Here is a 20,672-nt window from a genome sequence, read left to right on the forward strand (position 1 = left end):
AGAAACCAAAGCAAATGGATGGATGTTACGTAGAACATAAAGCATCTGTTCCCAAACTGGATCGAGTAGTGGAAAGGTAAGACAGAAATGCTGCTGGTGTTGAAGTACACTTCAAGTAAACAAAGTGCCATGAAATTCCTGTGTGCTTTCTACTCATATTTAAATAGTAACAATGCCCCGTCACATTTCCTATGCTGTACAAAGTCAGTCTGTGTCTGTCCTACAGTGCTTACAGATAGGCAGATAAATTGGTGGTGTTGAGTATTTTTGCTTTGTGTTTTAACAGGATGAGATGACTCCCTGTGCTGGAGCACTAGCACCTTAGCGTGCCTGCTGTCCACAGACTCCATGCGGAAGAGTGCTCAGAGGCCTTTCATGCTCCTTTTGCAGCCTTTCACAACAAGGACCGATTCCAGCAGGTCTGATGAGAAATGTGAGTGAAAGTCTTGACTGTTAGGTGCTTTTTCCATTTTAGCAATTAATCTATAAGTTCTTAAAATCTAAACTTTATCCATGCTTCCTTGTTTTGGAGGAGATAGGAGAAAATCGTAGTTTCAGCTATCTCCAAGGACCTAAAGAAATCTGTTTTCTGGGACCAAATTGTTACCCAGCAGTACATGAAGCCCACAGACTGGACCTTAACAGAACAGCTAAAAGATAGGGAGTAACTGAGTATCTTTTTGCTGGGCAAGGCTCTGTCCTTTGCTAAAAAGCTACCAAATAAAAGGCAAGCACACAGTTCCTGAAATGCTGTCAGTCATGCAGCTCTGACTTTCCAGCCATGGTAGAATTCTACTACTGTGTGTACTAGTGCCTTGAGGTGTAAGAGGGAAGGCCTTGACAGACCCCAGAGATAGAACAGGCAGAGCTTAGACCCAGTGGTTTTTGCACTACATGGCACTGTGCTCCAATATGGGTTGCTGTATGTTGAGATCCTCTGTTAAAGGGGCAGCAGGCAGTGTCGTACAGGGCCTCAGTTTTGGATGCATTTCAAGCCTTGAAGGGAAGTGGACCATAGCAGCTGATAGACCTGTCAGGGTTCAGTAAACAATAACTGCTTTTGTCCATGTTCCTGAATTAAGCCAAGTCATTCAAACCTGCATTTTAACTTTTAGGAAGTGAAAAACTGCATGTTAACAGCTAACAGGTACTGGTCAATTTGTATACAGAGCTGGTTTGGTTTGGGGTGGTTTTTTTTTTTAAATAAGAATTTTTAGAGTTCTTTGATACCTTCCCAATCCAAGGCAAAGAAAGTAAGTTCATTAAGTCCTTCTTGCGTATTGTAAGATGCATCATGAAGCAGTTTAGACAAAGAGGTTTGAAGGGGGGGTTGTTTGTTTTTAAGACTTCGAGATCACCTAAGAAACAATATGTTTTGCCTCTTCGATTAGAGCCGAAACATCTTCAAAATGGGCAAAGAGCTTAATTGAAAGCAAAGCACTCAGTTATGTGCTTTCCAGCATGAATTTTCAGAATACAGCCTTGCAAGCGATAATGAACTACATGTGGCACTTTTGTTAGCAAAGGAGTGTAACAGCTTAACCAACTCTGTTTAAAAAACCCCAAACTTTCTGATCCTACATGCACAAATCATCATGGCTAAGATACCTTCTCTCTTCATATCAATCTCGTAGTCTTTACATTAATTTTATAGAAAAAATATTTTGGAAATAATTTTTTATTGTAGTGAAAATAAGATACCATTATGTTCATATGTATTATACACACACACAAAGAAAAGAGTCACTGTATATACACTGAAATACCTCATACTCAGTATAACCGAGACTCACCTCAGCTTGTGCACAGCAAATACTAGAATACCTTTAAAATGTGCCTGATGCCAGCCACTGCTGTGCTTAGCAGGAGCAGCACCGAAGCTGCCAGGGCTGGCAGCCCAGCTGCACAGAAACCAGTCACAGGTTGATGCCTACCCTGAGCCCTGTACTTCTCTATGTATGTCGTACAGTTACCATGAGGACAAAGCCCTGGTGCAACTAACTGGATGGCTCAGCCGTGCTGCCGCAGGGGCAAAAGGGAGTGGGCTGTGCCTCAGAAACACTGGAGCAGCTCTCAGCTGCTCTGAGCGCCCTTGGGTCACCCAGCACAGTGGGGTCTCTGTCTCATAACATCTGGTTACAACAGTATTCAGCAGCACCATGTTACTTCCTGCTGTCTTGCGTTATTCAGGCTTACAGTGGTTTATGTAAGCATTTCTTTGACAGATGTGTGGCTCTGATACCCATTCCCTGCCACTCAAGGCAAGAAGATGCTGCACAAGTGATCCAGTGAGGTGCTCCAGAACACGTAGAAGAATTGCATTGAAATATTCACTTGTTTAGCAAAGTTGCCTATAGACAAGTAAGTAATTCTCGCTATCACTTAACTCTAAAAAGTATCCGGTGGCTGTTGGCACATGTGGGCCGAGAACTACAGCCTTTGTAGAAATAGCAAATAACTTGGCCTTGTGTGGTAGCAGAAGCTGATGTGAGACTATTAATGCTGTAACCCTGACAGCCGTGTTAACGCCTTAAACAAGAGACACTGGGTGACTGAACAGAGGCCCAAGACACTTTAATGTGTAGTCAGAACTCTCTTTGTAACTTGAGATAAAACTCCGTATCTGCACCTCAGAGGTCCCCATCTCAATTCAGCTATTTTAAAATGCTTCAGGCTGACAACTTCTGTTTAAGGAATTCTACGCTGACTTCCGCTAAGCCAAGAATAATCTCATTTTTTCCCTTCCCCGTTTACCAAATATGCATGCACTTAAGTAAGTACCACAGCCTGATTTTGAAACAGAGCTCATGGCAGGCTATTGCCCAGTTCAGCAATGAAAATACAAATATTAGTGGGCTGAATTCGACATTGAGTAATCACTAAATACATTTTTAAAAAGGGTGGGCACAAATGCCACGGTAGTATTTCATCATTGAACTATTCATCTTTCTATTTCAACAATTAAATCCATTGTGAAAAAAGTTGGTAGGGAAATACACAACAAATAAATAATGCTTATTAACTTATAAAATACCAAACAAATTGTCTACATACAGAAAAGGTCAATGTTAGTCACTTAAGCTTCACAGAACATCTGTATGATAGAAGCCCTTCTGCGCCCCAGCTTGTATGTCTCTGCCAGGAACAGCCGGAGAACGAACCATCCTGGCTTTAAAAACACTGCACTGTACTGCGTCACTGGCAGCCAGGGGTGATGCTTATTGTTGGGGAGAGCCTTTTGGAGGCCTGCAGGCTTAGCGCTATGTTCTGCTTTGCTAATGCCCGGTGACAAAATGTACAGCATGCATCCGTACAAAAGAACAATTTTTCCAGTGAGGTTATGTTTGTGTTTATAATGGGAATGCTTTAAAATAACGCTAACACAATTCTAGCACATTAGTTCTCCCCTACAAATCATTTGCGTGCAAACCAAATATTTCTTTCCACTAGTGCTTTATACCTGTGAAATCGCTACAGTAGCCTCCAGTGAGGGGATAAATACCAGACAGGGATTTTGAACGTGCGTTTTATTTTGGTTGTGCATTTATCTTCTCTTACCTGAGGAGATTTTTTTGCCTTGGTATACAAACTTTCACTGTTCCTTTCGGAGTTAAAGAAAAATGAACTTTCATAACCTCTGCCACTTCTGATCACCTCTTAAAAATGTCACTTTACACAGAAAAGCCAGAAGTAATTGAGATAAACAGACATCTGTACATTTTAGCTGTTCATTTAGAAAACATCTGTATCCATCCGTGCAATGTTAAGACTATAAGTAACTTTGCAGTTACATTGGAGCCCATTGCTATGGCAACAAGGTAGTCTTTATCTCCCAATGCTTTCTACTGATTTCTTTTTTTCTTAAAGCAGCTTCCTGAAATGAAAAACAGAGAAGCAATGATTAAGTTAGGCTCTTTCAAACATTGGATTCAAGGCTTATATGAGGCAGCCCTTACTACTTTCCAGCTGTGGAAAATTTAGATGCTGATCCTTTTCAAGATGAAAAAATGAACAACTGACATGGAAAAATGTGAACTGCTGTTATTTTCAATTAAAAAAAAAAAAAGTATTGTTGATCATCTTGGAACACAAGCTTTTTGCTACTGTGGCTATTTTTAATAGGATAAAAGCAACTGTACTACAGTAACTTTCAAACTAACCCAGCTACTGTAATTTGCTGCTTGCTACAGTGAGAGTACAGTTCATAAGAGTGTGTATGCTAATAATTAATTCCTTGATGGCCTTTTTCATGGTTAGCTTTCATCAAAGCACACAGCTCAGCTTGGTTAATTGTTTGGAATTGTAAGCTTTCTATTATGGTAGGTGCCCACCATACCAGACAGGATTGTACTGGCGATCTGTTGGTTTTTGGTTAGTTGCCAAGTCTTGAGAACTCCAGATAAACCAACATGCTTTTAAAATTTCTATTTTAGATAGAGCACTAGGCAATAGTAACTGCACTAAAAGAGTTAAGAAGGTTCCATCTGTGCTTTCAAGGACCTAAATATGATGTCAGTGCTTCTCTGACACCCGTTAATTTTGGGATTCCTCGTCACTGCTTTTAACATACCTTCTGGGGCTAGCTACTTTTGACACTGATTATTTTAAGTAAAGTACTTGAAAACGGTTGAACCGCTTCAGAAATAATGTTGAAATCTTAACTTCTAGTGTCCCAGCATTTCTAGACCCTTACATGAAAAAGACAGTAATGTAGTAAAGGCCACATGAGAAAATGTCAGAGGAGTTAGTTATCCAGACAAGACATTTCACTCACATTTGATGCTGCCTAACAAACTCTGCAAACTGACGGTCTTTAGCGTAGAGCTCTATAATTCGAATTCGGTCCTGAATTTCCTAGAATACAAGAAACACAATTGTAAGTACATAATAGAAATTAGAATACGACTGAAAAAACTGATTTCTGGTTTTTGGAAAATAAAGCTTCTATGCTTTGCTGTTTCAAGGAGTAGAGCTTGAAATTGGGAAGTCCAATACCAAAATTCTTCTTTATGCCTTTTTTTTTTTTTTTTTTTTTTTTTTTTTTTTTAAGTGGAGCACTTCACTGGAATCCAGTAATACTTTACTTTTAAATCAAAACCAGGGTTTGGACAGAGTGTGGCGTTTCAACAGGCTTTAACAAAACCATTTCTCTCTCATAGATACTTTGCTTACAAGCCCAGGTACAGGCCTGATTCACACCTCTCACAGTTGCTTAAGGATCTGTGGTTAGTTCCTGGATGTAAACCCCTTCTCTTTAGCCTTCTGGAGTAAACCCTAGATACTGGGTATACAGGAAGAAAGAAGGGTGTGATCTAACTTGCAGATTATAGAAGGACCTAAACTTTTTAAAAACAAAACAAAACAAAAAACCAAACCACTGTAAAAAGGCCAGGATGTGCCAGGTTTTCACTATATAACTACTCTTACATAAGGTAGTTGGCACTAAAAGCTAAAGGCTGTGTCGAGCAATACAGCAAACCTCCCCAACTCAGGTGAAGTTACATAAGCAGTCAGCTCCTTTATCACATGAAATTCATTACAGGTCAGAACACACTCATTCCCTTTCACTATACCTAATAGCAAGCAGGAAAAGAAATCCTTTCTTTCTTCTCTTAAATAGTTGCAGCAGCCATAGTTGCAACTTGTTTATCTAGAGCACAGACACTGGGGGAAGACTGGGCCCACCTCTCAGGTTAAAAGTGTGGAATAAGCTTATTGTTTACGTGATCTTTTCCATGCCACTATGAAAACAAGGTCATTTACCTCCTTAGTAAGCTCACTGTTTTCATAAATGTGCCTGATCTCTTCACTGCTGTAGTCTGTGGATGTCTCTGCACTGGTAGAACTGTAGGATGTTAGCTGAGGGTATCTCCGGTAATAATGGCTGTAGCCAGTCGTATCACTTTCATACATGGGGTTGTATTTAACTGCGTTCTCAATGGACGAGAGGCTGTCACCCTGCCTGGGGGAGCAATAAACAAACTGTGTGAGCCTCTCCGCAACCTGGTAGGGCAGCAGATAGATTTAGGAAGCCTGGCATTTGGAGGTGCCTTTACATCCTGTTGCTTGTCAACTGTGTGACAGAAGACTTACGACAGAATTATCCTTATTGTAGCAGGTGTGTTTTAAAATATTAGATAGTGTCACTTACCCCTGTGAGTCCTCAGTTTCACTCTTTGTGTACTGGTCTCGAAGGGTCCTGGCCAAGAAGAAGATGACAGCAGACGCCACAAGAAGGAATCCTGCCACAGAAGCAATTGCAATACCGACAACCAGTGGCTCAGACACATATTCTTCACAGTGCTCCCCTCTGTACCACCAGTTTTCTCCCACACGACACCTGCAACAAAGAAACACAGGGAAATTAAACACCAGCAAAAGCTTTGGCTAATGTAAATGTATTTAACTTCCTGTTATGATGTGCCCTCAGTTAAGTCACCTCAATAAATACCTTTGCATGTTCAAGCACCAACTTTCTTTAATAATTATTGTGAACAGCCGCTTTAGTATAGAATCATAGAATAGTTTGGGTTGGAGGGGACCTTTAAAGGTCATCTAGTCCACCCCCCCCCCCCCAACATGAGCAGGGACATCTTCAGCTAGACCAGGTTGCTCAGAGCCCCATCCAACCTGGCCTTGAGTGTTTCCAGGGATGGGGCATCTACCACCTCTCTGGCAACCTGTTCCAGTGTTTCATCACCCTCAGTGTAAAAAACCCTCTTCCTTATATCTAGCCTGAATCTACCCCCTTTTAGTTTAAAACCATTACCCCTTGTCCTGTCGCAACAGGCCCTGCTAAAAAGTCTGTCCCCATCTTTCTTATAAGCCCTCTTTAAGTATTGAAAGGCCGCGGTAAGGTCTCCCTGGAGCCTTCTCTTCTCTAGGCTGAACAACCCCAATTACTGATTTGAGTGAAGGTAGGTGAAATAATAAAAGGATAATGCATTTGTGATAGGAAAAGCCTGTGGGTTTTGCAATTTAGAGTATCCTGTGACATGTTAAAACTGGGAGGTGTTTAGACTAAGTAAAAAGTTATGCCTTGATTGAACCTTGCACATGACATATCAAACAATGCAAAGGTAGAAAGCAGTTGTCTTAATCATATTGAAAGGTAAATACAAAGGTGTGTTAAACGAACAGAATGTTTATTTTAAACACAATGATTAGTTAAATAAATAGATAAAATAAAAGACTAGAAAGAAGTGTGTGTCCAAGATTGTATCTTCGGAACAGTTGCCCAAAACCGCACTCAGTATTTCTGCCTTGCTGTGGTTTTGAACATGAGAACTTTAATGCTAATGCTGACTTTAAATATACCAGTAAAAATAATATAATACATTATGTGTGTTTGGGAGTTCTTGCTATAAAACCTCAAGGAATTGTAAAGCATTATGACCACTCAAAGCAAAGAACCTTATTAGTAAGAAACACCAGTAAATTATGTCTTCTAACATAGATACCTGAAATAATAGTTTCTGAAAGTAGTAAGCAATACTTAAATTTTTCAAAAAGTTCTCAATAAATACTGGCCAGAGCATGCTTGAGTTCAGATACTTACCTGTTTCTAATTAACACTATTATATAAATATGATAGAATTTATACTACATCTGTGATAGTATCCATTTTGTAGCTTTAAAAACATTTTTATTTCTCCTGTTAACTGCTAGGACTCTAAGATTGACTTTAGAGACATTCTAGGTAAGCTCTTTTTAAAAAAAAAATCACCTGAAGTAATATAAATAACCATTACTAGTAGTCATATTCTTTTTTGCAATAAGTCTCCTACCTTTTGTTAATAGGTATATTTTGTTTTTAAAAACAGAGTGTTACTTTGCTTGAAAAGGAAAAAAACTAAGTGCAATGTCAGAGGGATCATGGATTTGTCTATATCTTGTACTAAGTCTTTTCCATTATCTGTAAACTACAGAGATGCTGTTCAAATGCATCTGTATCTTCCTAAAAGCAAGAATTTGAACCAGGGAGTCTGTGCCTTGATCTTCTTATGCACCACACATTTTTCCCAAATGGCAAATGATTTACTTTTATGACTTTTTCTTAACCAAGAGCACTATTTTCAATCTATTTATGCTGTATGAATATGCCTTTCAGATAAAAATTTTTGTGATGGAATTAACTCTTATATGCTTTATGACATTATCTAACACTTTTCTACTCGAGAAGACCTCTGGAGATAAATTCTGTCCCCAAAGGTCAGTGGAGGTGATTTGAACAACTGAGTATGTTCCATTACTACCATTTTTCCTAGTTAGTTTTATTTCCTGAAGTTTCTGTTCTATTCAAGAAATTTGTTACTGTCTCATTTCTGATATATACTTAGGAAAACAAACGTTAATATTGGCACTTCCACTCAGCAGCATAACTTGAATGATAATCATGATCGTCTCACTTGTTACACATCATCTTACAGAATGCTACAACAGAGGAGACAATAAGGAGTCCTCATACAGGAAGCACATACTTCAAACAGCAGGATGACCTACCTACAGATGGCCCCTTGCCCAGGGCTTATGTCGCACTTCCCGTCGTTCAGGCAGAAGTTTGGTTGCAGATCACAAATGCTATTGCATGGCAGCCCATCGATGCTTAGGTAGCCAGGATTGCAGACGCACTCGGCTTCCCCACTCCAGCGATTTACTAAGCATTCGGAGAACTCATTGCAGGCCTGGAACTTGCAGGGATCTGCTTGTTCACCTGAGAATACACAGAGCAGAAAATATTAATGATAGAGGAGAGCCTTAACTGAGGCAAAGCACTGGCTGGCTGCTGCCATTTTCACCAATGGCCTCTTAGTTAAAATAATCCACAAAAATCCAGCATGCATCTTTCCTGAGTAACGAAAGGTTCTGCTAAGGTGAACAAGTGCTAGAAGTGTTCCTCTGTCTGCACAGTGCATGTCAGTGGTGTGGCTAAGACCACCCAACAAGCCAATCGAAAAAGCAAGTATAAAGTGTTCTTTTTCCTACCGGAACACGCAGTGCCTCAGATGTTCTTTTGTCTGCTGGAACTATATTTTGCAAATGTGTAAAACACAGCTATCTCCAGTATTTCTTGTTATGGAAAATCTAGGCAGCCTACAGGGAAGGGCAAGGGGACTTTGGGCACTCACCACCTCCTCTGAGGTGATTTGCCTTTGTCTGCGAGGAACACAAGCTTGTAGCATTGAAATCTCTCACTTGTATCAAGCTTAAGAGGGCTGGCATACAGTTAAATGATCAATATCAGAAGATCTGTCATGCTAATTAGACCACGTTTATAGGAGAGCTACCTCAGAAGAACAGCTACCATTTGGCAACAGGTCAGCACTGTTATGAAACAGGAAATACTTCTGAGTTGCTTCTGTGGTAAACTACTGGCTAACTTGGGCAGGGAAAAAACTTCCTCCCTGTATCAGAGGAGTGAACTAAGAGGGCCTGTGACTTTTCAGCACAACCATGACCTTACCACTAGAGTGAGGCAGCAGCTGTTACCTGTGCAGATGCCCACCTGGCAGCTAAACTGGCTACCACCTGTGGGAATAACCACATGAAATAAGTTCAAACCACACATGAAACTAAGCACAAGAGAGATGGGCACCACTGTTCTCACTGACCAGCCTTCCCCTCACTCCCCTGTGAAAGTGCACTGGCATTATATAGAGTGTTACATGAGCCAAGTTTGTCCCCATATTCCTGTATGGGCCCTATATAGTTTGTTCAGTCTGGGTCCCACTTTGATTGTCATCTCTTTAGTCCCTTAACAGATTTTTATTTGTTTGAACTCTGAAAGACTGTCTTCCTAAAGCCCAGCCTGTGAAAAGCAGCGGGCAGTCTCTGAGCCGCTGGGATCCTTAGTAAGTTTTTAAAGCAGAAGTTGCTCTAAATCCCTTGCTCCAAACTGCATTTCCCTTCCTTACCCGATTCCACATCCAGGGAGTATTTATCGATGGCCAGGTTCATGGTGTGATACGCAGTGTTGCAGAAGTCTTCCAGGATCATGTACACAGCGTTGGTGACGTTCCGAGGCACAGGTTTGGCAAATTTCATTCGACTGTTCACCACGATACTGCCATTTCTGAAGTTCAGGATTTCCAGATTCTGGAAGCCTGTCAGATTTGACTGAAGGTAGGGCACCAGCTGCAACACAGGGGATGTGAGAGTAAAGCTGAATCTTTGAATCTCTACTCAAGCCAGCTGCACTGTTACTGCATCAGACAGTGGGAGTCTGAATTATTTTATCCAAATCCCACAACAAGGGCATTAAAACTTTACCCAGTTGAGGCCTGTGCTGGCAGCCTGCCAGGACCTCGAGTACCTCAGGCAGTTCTTCGGAGTATACCAGTTAGCAGATAGTTTCCAAAGTCTACAATTCAGAAACACGGTTCTCGGGACATATATGGTGATCTCTCTTGATCTAAGCACCAGGCATACTTGCCATTTCACAGGGTATATTTCCTTCAAGCATGTCCCCCTTCCCTCTCTCTCCTTTGCTCCCTTCCTCTCCCACAACAAAACGTTCATTTCAGTCAGGAGAGGGGAATTTCTCAGTTAAAATTTGGCAATTGTTTCTGTCAGGCTTTGCTAGCCATCAGTCAGTTTAGGAACAGCTTAGTTCCCTGAACTACTCTTACTTAGGAGGAGTTAGTTACCTCGTCACAGCCCCCGTTTATTTACTTCTCTCTCCCTACAGGCTAAATACAGACCACAGTGGAAGCAAGTAAGTGGAACCTTGTAGTGACTTCAGCTACACTGCCACATTTATTGACACCAGCAGAGCATCTGGCCCATAGCGCTAAAAAGTTACGCTTTAGAGAGACTACTGACTGAATAAAAGACAAACAACACACCCCACCCCCCCCGCCCCCATTTCCAGACAGAATTTTCCAAAGGAGGGATACAAATAATATCTGTAAACACCAGTCTTGAGTTGCTGTCTACAAAAGAGAGCCAACAAACTATTATTTTCCAACAATTTTTGTCTGTCTGGTAGTGGACATTTAGCATAGAAGTGATTCTTACCAGTTCCAAGAATCGCTGCTCCAGCGCTTTGTATTCAGGGGAGTTTTTATTAAACAGGTCCTCTGAAAACATCATGTTGGTAACCCGAAGACTGAAAAACACAACTAGAGCTCGTGATGAGACAGGAGTACTATTGTGATTTTCATGTGTGGCCCAAGCCACACTGGCCATCTCTGTGGACTGGACGCGAGTTGTTAGCTCCACGTGGCTTTCAGTCATGCTCCTTCCTCCCTCAGTCAGCTCAGGAGACAAGTGGACAGTGCTCACATGATCCAGGTCCACTGAAACATCCGGGACCCTCGTTGTTTCATCTCCCAGCTTTGTTGAGGTAGCCACAGACGAGGATGCCGTGGATCCCACAGGAGGGAGGAGGGACGGAAGCTCAACAGTGCTTGTTACACTCACCGTTAGGTAAGAGTTCATAACAGTGCTGAAGCTCATGGAAACATGCGTGTCATGGTCTGTACCACCCTGTCCAGCAAAGCCTTCTGGAACAGTGGTCTGATCTATTACAGAACGAACTACAGTTGAAACTTGAGTGGCAGTTGGCATTGCTGATTGCACTGCCTGATCTAATGAGTTTTCTAGTGCTGTGTCTGTAGGCCAAACATCAGCTGGTTTCTTCACAGCTGATTCGGTAGTGTCTTGGCCTGCCAGTGATGAATCTAGGGTTTGCTGCTCTTCTGTGGAACCATCAGTGTTTACCATGGAAGGATGTGCAGTCAGAATAGTTTCTGAAGAGCTTGCGTCCAAGTGGCCTATTGTAGCAGCTTCAGTTACATCTGACTGCTCCACTGTGAATAGTTCTTCTACTGTTGTCCTGTCTTCATTTTGGTGTTCAACTGCTTCAGAAATGACGTTCTGACGTACACTGGACTCTATAGGTTGCTCCATACTGACAGTCCCTGTAGATGTAAGACTATCTTCCACAGACAGACCTGTATTGTGTGGTGAGACAGGGGCCTCTCCAGTTGGCATATCTACAAAGGAGTGGTCCACTGAAGGCTCCAAAACCAAGGATGGTTTAACAAAAGAGGAATCATACATGCCCAACGTTTCTGTCTGTGTAGATGGTTCCACAGATGATGGCTCTTCTGTCTGTAACAGAGGTACCTGCTTAGTTGTAGTCTCTGGAAAGACAAATATTTCAGACTCATCGAGAAAATCTTCTTTTATATTGGCCATACCTTCGTTCTCATCTTTGGAAGGATCATCATCTAATTTATTCCCAGAGTTAAGAATATAGTCTAAAATCATGCCTTCAGGAATATCCTCAGTTCTGATTAACAAAGACTCATTGTCATCATCAAGCCAGCTATCGGGACCAGGGTAGAAAATTGGTTCCAGTGTTGCCTCTTCCGAAGGCCAATTACTTGATTCCATTTCTTTTCCTGAACCATCAAAAGCTGAACCAGACCCATCATCATATATAACTCTATCTCCAAGATATATATCAGTTTCATCTTCCACGGGGTGTACTTCTAAGGGAAAAGGAATTTCTTCCACAGACTCATGCAACACAGAGTCTGCATTGCTACTGCCTGCAGGACGACCTTGAGTTACTTCTTCCTTCTCAGCAAATATTGTTTCTTTAATATCAGTCTCTGTGACTGATGAAGAGGCCACTGTTGGTGCAGAAAGCAGAGGAACTGCATAATCATCTGTAGGTGGAGGTTCTTCAGGCACGAGGTGAGGAGGACTTGAAGGCAAAAGGTCTTCAGATAGTCCAGTATCTTCAAACACTAAAAATAAAAATAAATTTCCAATTAGTTGTTTTTCATGATAAAAAGTGTCAAATTACATTCATTTTATTGTCTGTAGAGCTGTATTCAGCATGTTTCCCGTGATATATCCTGGCCTTTCTATGCTGAAGTCAGAAGGACCCCTGTTGACCAATCCCACTTTTCATTCACATATTCTGGGGGCCAAGTCAAGACATGCAAAAATACTTCTGTGCAATTAAATAAGTATCATGTGCACACCATTTCCTGAAGGGATAAACAGGCATTATTAGCTGTTACAAACATTTTACCTTAGCATATTGGTTTTGGATACATGCATACAGGAAAGGTAAAAACTATCAGAGAAAGATAGCCAATTTTTTAGACCTTTCTGAAAAGTCATTTTGGTGAACTATACCTTGGGTGAGTATCACGAGACACTGGCATCCAAATTTAACTTCAGTCAATGGCGTTAACTTACCATCTAAAGAACTGGGGGCTGAAAGCCATTCCAGAGAGTCCACAGAATCACGCCCTAACACTGGTCCAGTGACCAAATGAGGAGTCTGATTCCCATCCTCTAAATTCAGCCCATCAGGCAAAGAAGTGACGTCAGCCTCTGAGGAGAGCGGAGCTTCAGGTGCCAAACTGGCCTCAGAGTCCAGATTTTCTGGTCTTGGCCGGATTTCATTGTCATTGGACTGTTCACTATCTGAAGTGGAATCTGGTTTGGCGAAATCAAAGGGCAAGGTATTGCTGACAGTTGATTCATCTGCTGAAGGCCGTTCAGCTAAAAAGGTGCTGTCCTGGAACATAAACCCACTATTAATATTTCCACTATTATAGGGGAAGCATTGGCTGTCCGCGTTGGGCTGAACACATAGAGGGTGTTAACAGCAGCCGACAGCAAAATCTGGTATTACTGCCTCTGTGAGAAAGTAATGCACAGCAGCAGGAGGGGCCAAACTGGGAGGACTGGCAAATATATACCCTTTGCTAATCATATGTCGTGCACATGTAAAATGCACATCGTTGTGACATACATTTCGTTTCCAGTCATGTCCACTAAAAAGGGAAAGAAGCCATTCAGATTGTTTGGAGTGCAGCTTCACTTATGGTATTACGAGATTTACCGTCTATATCCACCCCATCTACTTTCCTTTTCTTTACTGAAAAAGTGGATCTGTCCATCTCTAACTAAATCAAAGATAAATGCGCACAGTACTGCCTGCCTTTCTAAAGCATGAAGAGGTGTTAACAGCTATTATTCATACATAATCACTACAGTAATTATAATTATTATAGTTACTATGATACATAAAACAGTTTAGAAACTGGACTTGAATGTATGCATGCCCTGTTGTCATTTATTGCTATCTTTTAGTATTTGAGTATGAGAACCCAGGAGGGCAACAAAGACTGTAAAGAGCAGCATTGAGAACTGAGTAACTTTAGTCTCAAAGCCGAGAGGCCTGTGCAGAAAAAAAAACCATCTATCAGCAGTAACGATGAACAACAAAAAGTATGCACAATGAATTTGTGAATTGTTGGAAATGTGAAAAAATAATTTGTTTTTAAATCTCCAATTTGCACACCATTTACTTACTACTCCATACCCCAATCATTACTTGGTTTACAGTTAGAATACTTAGCACATTTCATCTTTGAATATTAATCTACTACCACAGTGTCTCATGAGGTAATTATATTGGGGAAAACCAATGAAGAGACTTAAGTTATTTGGTCAAGGCTACAAAAGCAAGCTGACTGCCTAAAACTCAGAGCTTCATATGGATACCTGCCTGCATACCAATGCTGTGCCATAGTCTAATATGGACAAAAAAAACCCTTGGGGTATGAAAACCTGCCAGACAATTTGAAGAAGCAGCAATCTACTAAGAACTAACCAATTGCTGATGGTAACTAGCAAAGTTAGGCGGGCAGTGGACATGGGTTTCTGTAATACGTGTTACAGTTCAAAACCATTTTAACCATTTCTGTAGCTCACCATTCCTGCCTAATCTTTCTTTTACTTGACCAGCATGAATAACAGGAAGAGTCCAAATACTTTTCAATTTTAATTTTACTCCTGGTTGAAACATGGGTGAATTAAATTTTCAACTTCATTCAAACTGCATTTGAACACTTTGGAAACAAGCCAGTTAAGGTATTTTTATTAAATTATTTGTCTACCTGTATTGATCACATTTTTATAGCCAGTTGTTATGCCACCACAGTCTCCTCACATTTTTTAATTTATATGGTAACAATAAGTTGAAAAGTATATATACCACATAGACATGTGCTCCAGCAATTATCTTTTTTGGCAAAATTGACCACTATAAAGCAAGCTGTAAAAAAGTTACTGTGCAAGATTAGAAACAAATTACACATATAAATTCCATAAAGAACGAATAAGGACTACCAGCAATAGCTTCTCAATACTTTTTTTTTTCTTATGTGAGCATTTAGTTGCCAGGGATTGCACTTCATCATTTATTTGAATGTGGATAGATGTTCCTATGACAACTAGCATTATTCAAAGATTCTTGTTACAGTGCAATACGTTATATTAACAAGTTTAATATCATATTGGCAAGTTCTGGTTTTCGCTAATGTCTTTTGAAAGGGTTACAAATATGACAGATGACTGCAAACACAGAACCCCCTCCCTGATTTTCCATTTTCTGCTGCCAGAAAAGCATTGTATTCAGCAAGCCAGAGCATTCTACCTGTTACAACTCAACAGAAATAACAAGAAAATACAGATTTCAAAAACTACACTTGATCTTTTCTTCACTTTTAAGAGAGCTGTAAAACTCAAAGAATTAATGATTAGTTGGTACCATCTGCTAGCTATTAGACGGTGAAGTCATGATAGTCCCACATTATGTCATGAGTATGTATGATAATACAAATCCAACTTATTCTCAAATCAGCTAAGAAAAATAATAGCAAAATTCTTTTTCATAGGTAACAGTTCTACTTAACAGTATCTACTTGAACCATAAAGGTTTGACATCTGTGGAAGTAATTGACTAATCGTTTCAGCCTTGTTTACTGTTTAAGCACGTTTATGATTTTCTTTATTTTATCTGAGGTTACTTTCCAAATTATCTGTGTATTGCAGATTGCACACAGCTGTTTTTTGGATATACTCAATATCTTTTACATAATTAGAGTTTTTGACTGAAGACATAGATGACATTATTATTCATAGTCCATAATTAGAAAAACGTAACTTCCAGAAGTTTTTCTTGTACATACTATTCCCTAAGACTGGTTTAAAATTTATTATTGCAAAGCTACCTCTACTCTAAAATCTTCTTGCCTGCACATCTGTCAGAGTATCCACAGATAGAATGTAAAGATGGCAGAATTCTTTGTCTTACTAAAATAAACATCTGCAACATTTTAATCTAGTTAGATAGCTCTAGTGAAGAGAAAGCCCTTTCCTGAAAGTTAACTTAAATTCATGTTTATCCACACCATGTTTAAGCCATTTATGGCAAATCCATATGAATTTGCATTTTAGACATCAATGATGAGTTTTTAAAACTCAGGCAAAACTGGCATGAAATTAAGGATATTATACCTGCGACCAGTCTAACAAGAATATTTGGGTTCTGTGAAGTGAATACAAATTTTGCTTCCATAAAGATTTCAGAAGTTGGCCGGAAATTAAATGTGTCTGTGTTCACAATATTATCTCATAATGAACTTAGTGAAAACGTACCATCAAGCATGGGTGGACCTGGATTTTGTGGCACAAACTGAGCTCATTTCTTCTTGGAAGGCACATCTGTGTTACACAACAGAGCGCAGAGCAGAAACCTACTAGATAAATCCTTAAGCCCAGACAATGCTCCACCATTCAGAAATTCTAGCTGTTGGCAAAGCTCATTGACTTGACCTCAGTGTCTCTGGCACCTAACTTGGTATCTCTGCTTAAAGCCCCTTCGCATTGTCCAGACACGGTCAGGGATACCAAGTCTCCTGTCCAATGGGGAACCTCAGTCTATGTCCTGGGTTGTTCCAGAGGTAATCACAGGAGGTAATTACAATTTCAAGAGGAAAAAAAAGAAACCACTGCCTATCATTTTTTTGTGTTTCCTTTGCTAGCATTAAGGGGATAGACATCATTTTAAAACTGAACTGAGAACTTTCAGTGAAAGCAATACAGTAACAAAAGGAGCACATGAAACTTACTATTTTATCTCTTCTAGCAGCCAGCTTTAGTGCTTATGTTTATTTCTCGCTTTCCACAGAAGGGTAGTATTGTGGGAACAGTGATGTCTTTAGAGCAATATACAGTCTAAACATGATGAAAAAACAGACAAAGGAAGTCTAAGAAGCAAGGCCTGCCTGCATAGCCAGGAACACAGTACTCCCATGTAATAAAATATGATCACAGAAAACTGTTGTGCAACAGATATCAAATTATCAGATGAGAGATTTCACCAGAGGTTTTACTCCAGTATAAGGTGTGCCTTCATTACTGCTTATTCTGCTTGAACAACAGGATAGAGAAGCTCTGGGTGCTGGCTGCAGTTCCGCCTTGCTGAGTTAAGTTGTTCAAATGTGTCCAAAGGCCACCGCTCAGAACCATACTCACATCGAACTCTGGGCGCTCCAGCACGACTGGGTACTCAGTAATCCAAGATGGGTCTCCGGGTATAGGGTGCAGTATTTCTTTCACTGTGGAAATATAAATACTTGGGATCTAAAGGCTGTAGTAACAGTGTGAGGAAATTGTTTTGGATGACTGACTGAAAAACCCTCCTTCATCCCAGATTTGTGAGTAAAATCTTTTCAGAAAGTTTGCCAGAGAGATTTTGTTTCTGGAAATGCCCCCAGATCACTGACAGGAAGTACAGAGGAAAGATGAGAATGGAGGGGTGGACAGCACTCCTCCACCACCTCTAGTAGGATCGTTGAATATCCAACAATAAACCAGGTATTTTCTTTGTGCTGCTCAAGGCCAACACAGGGCTACTAAGCTGAAGGTCATCTTGGTGCAACATTTATCACGTGAACCACATTTCCCCTTAATTCTTGTTAATTTTTGCAAGTATGACTGAAATTGCATACCACAAACATCGGTGTCAAAGAAAAAAAAAAGGCTAATCTAATGGATCAAGAATGGGATACTACTGCTAATGAGTTGGGCTGGTTAAGATCAGAGCAACACAAGCTACAACACAGTTGGTTTTGTTGTTTCTTTTTCATTATTCAGAGGGCAGCTGAATAATTCACTCATCTGAGATTTATTTTATAAAACTTCACATGCGGCCCACCGATTCATCATAATTAATACCCACCATTAGTAAGTTGGAGAGAGTTAGGGTCTAAAGACAAGGAAGTGTTTTCAAGCAAGGCATTTTTCTGGAGGATTTCAGCAATATAATCTCGGAAATCACTGATGGAGTACACAACTGTTGGATTATCCTCTATGCCCATAAAGGAGTTGTCCTCCACCTTGTTGGAATGGAGGTTAATCACGTCCCAGGTGGCATTGCTGATGGGTTTTCCATCAAACGTAACAGCATAGTGAACTTCCACCCCACTTCAGTTGTACAAAGAGAAAGAGAACACAAATGAGAGATGCAAGGTTTTCCAACGTATAGCAAACACTATGATTTTTTTTTCCCAAGTACCTGTGTCAATATCCTTGTTTAATACAAAAATATATTGCTTTAAAGGATTCTAAATAAAAACAATTTAATTCTTTTCACACTTATGTCTGCCTGCCTGTGCTCTCCACCACTGCAAAGTTCACAAGGAACAGGCTACCAGAACCTGGCATCTGGTCTGGTCCCAGCCCTGTATTTCTACTAGTGAATGGTAGACAGACCACAAGCAGACCAAAACATTGGCTTTCTGCCTGCATTATTAATGGGCCCACCAGCATGCAGTGGTGTGAGTGATGATTTTAAGATCATGCCAATGATGGGAACGGCTTTGAGGTATGAAAACAGCCAGGAAAAATAGGCTGTATATAGTAGCAATCTACAGTAGCAAGAGGGAGACCTGATCACTGTCACTGTGCGGTGTCAATCTGCTTGAAAGAATGTGTTTAATAGCAATAAAATGGTATTTAATACAGCTTACAATTGGGAACATTTTTCTAGACTCATTTGATCATTTATTCTTTAACTAAATTTTGTATCTGTGTACAGCTTAGCTTTTTTCATATTAACTCTCATCCATTTTCTTAATTTTCTCTTCCTGAATGCGTCTGCATGTCCTTTCCCACATGACAGTGTAGGCAGCAATCAGATTTACCATACACTGGGCATAAGCACAAGGGAGCTTTAGAAAATACAACATATTTTGGCTGTACACAGGGCACAGCAAGAAAGTGAAGTAATCTATGAAGTGTTAGAAAAATGTGCTCCAAAGACAGGTTTTCCTCATTCCACAGAGCTGGACTGGATTGCTAAAGTAATGCCCCTGTTCAGAGAAGTCTCTAAAGCCCCAGCGCCAGAGACATAATCAGCAGAGACATAATCGGCAAACACACTGACTAAAACCAGGAGCCTGCTGGAGTTTTGCTGCTGGCTCTATCATTGAAATGAGCCCACCATAGGCTCACCATGGGCACTGACTCTCAGCAGAGGAAATAAAAAGACAGCAGTAGTGAAAAGGCACAGTAAAGATGGAATACAGTATGCTCCTCAAAAGGAACATTTAGATTTAATACAACTGTGCTGTCAGTTGCAGTTAATAATTCCTAACTAATAACAACGACACCATCATCTGTCTGGAAAGGGCTAAAACACCTGGTGCTTGCAACATAGCCTTTGTGAACAGTTGCATGTGTCTTAGCCTGCAGAAGTGCAGAGCAGTAGAGGACGGCTTTAAGTCAGTACTGTTGGTGAAGAGATTTGTGTTTTCTAACCTTTATTCTAAAGTTAAAATGCTCATTCTCTGTAAAACTGGTTACACCTTTGCTGAGAAATACAAGAAAAAACATCTAGTAAGTTAAAGGCTGCAGTTCATTTTCTGTCTTGTGAAATTCTTAAAATACTAAAGGAGGAAAATTTTGGATGCTTAACCTGCATATGTCTGGCGAAAAACAAGTCCAGACTGATCCCATCTTCCACTAAGGAATGTTTATAAAGCTACTGCTAAGATGTGCAGCACCTCTCACCTTGAAGTAGCTAAGCCAACTGCCTTTGCTGGAGAACCATGGTTTTATTACCTACTTTAATTTCTATAATAATAATAATCCCATATCTACTCAAGACTTTACTGCAAAGTATAAAGACCTGGAGTCATCATTAAGCAATTTTGTTTTCTTCACAAAAGAGACTCCTATACACAACTTAGCCCAGTAGCTGACTTGTGTTTAGGAAGATTTTCCCCAAGCAGTTTTTTATGATTAGGACTTAAATAAGCAAATTAGGTTTATCTGTAATCAAAACAGATCAGTTACTTGCAGTTTCTGGTAGAACCCCCTCACACAACATTTATGCTGGATAACTATCTCGCTCTGGAGCCAAAACTACAAATCCCCCAAACAGTGTCCTCCAGCTAAACATGTTTTTCGATCTGTATTATGACAATACCTATTAACAAGTTGTCTTTACCTGTCCTCCTGAGGAGAGCTGAATATGGAAACAAAACAAAAAACAACAGCAAAACCTGTTAAATCAATGTTATAATTTCCTCTAAGTCTTCTAACTTTTAACAAATTTGCTTTGGTATTCTACAGGCCACACAAATTTGAAAAAGCATACAGCAAAACAGTTGTAAGTCGCATAGTTATTCTGCTATGTAACAAACTGTTGTGCTTTTACTATACTGAGATATTTGCCATTGATCACAATGAATCAGCAGAGCAGAGGCATCTCAAGTTATGGCAAATAATGCAGTTAAATTGCTGTCGGTACCAAGAAAATCTAGGCTTACTAATTCTACCTAAAGGTTTAG

General features: G+C 40.2%; 1 protein-coding gene across 5 annotated transcripts in view; it reads right to left on the reverse strand.

The window, feature by feature from the left end:
• Positions 1-3,535: 3,535 nt before the first annotated feature.
• IMPG2 (interphotoreceptor matrix proteoglycan 2) overlaps positions 3,536-20,672 on the reverse strand; it is a 63,373-nt gene continuing 46,236 nt past the window's right edge. For 2 of the 5 annotated variants that reach the window (XM_041124663.1, XM_030021074.2), the window contains exons 11-21: positions 20,330-20,347; positions 18,059-18,303; positions 17,353-17,435; positions 13,219-13,543; positions 11,017-12,758; positions 9,915-10,134; positions 8,503-8,713; positions 6,152-6,340; positions 5,764-5,962; positions 4,775-4,854; positions 3,536-3,874 (exon numbers count right to left, since the gene is read on the reverse strand). In XM_041124663.1, coding sequence (XP_040980597.1) covers positions 3,862-3,874; positions 4,775-4,854; positions 5,764-5,962; positions 6,152-6,340; positions 8,503-8,713; positions 9,915-10,134; positions 11,017-12,758; positions 13,219-13,543; positions 17,353-17,435; positions 18,059-18,303; positions 20,330-20,347 — 3,325 coding nt within the window. In that variant the 3' untranslated portion in view covers positions 3,536-3,861. The remainder of the gene's footprint in view (positions 3,875-4,774; positions 4,855-5,763; positions 5,963-6,151; positions 6,341-8,502; positions 8,714-9,914; positions 10,135-11,016; positions 12,759-13,218; positions 13,544-17,352; positions 17,436-18,058; positions 18,304-20,329; positions 20,348-20,672) is intronic. The other 3 variants (XM_030021075.2, XR_003924449.2, XM_030021077.2) reach the window with 3 other exon arrangements.

Source organism: Aquila chrysaetos, chromosome 7, assembly GCF_900496995.4.
Source record: "Aquila chrysaetos chrysaetos chromosome 7, bAquChr1.4, whole genome shotgun sequence".
In the NCBI taxonomy this organism is placed as follows: Eukaryota; Metazoa; Chordata; class Aves; order Accipitriformes; family Accipitridae; genus Aquila; species Aquila chrysaetos.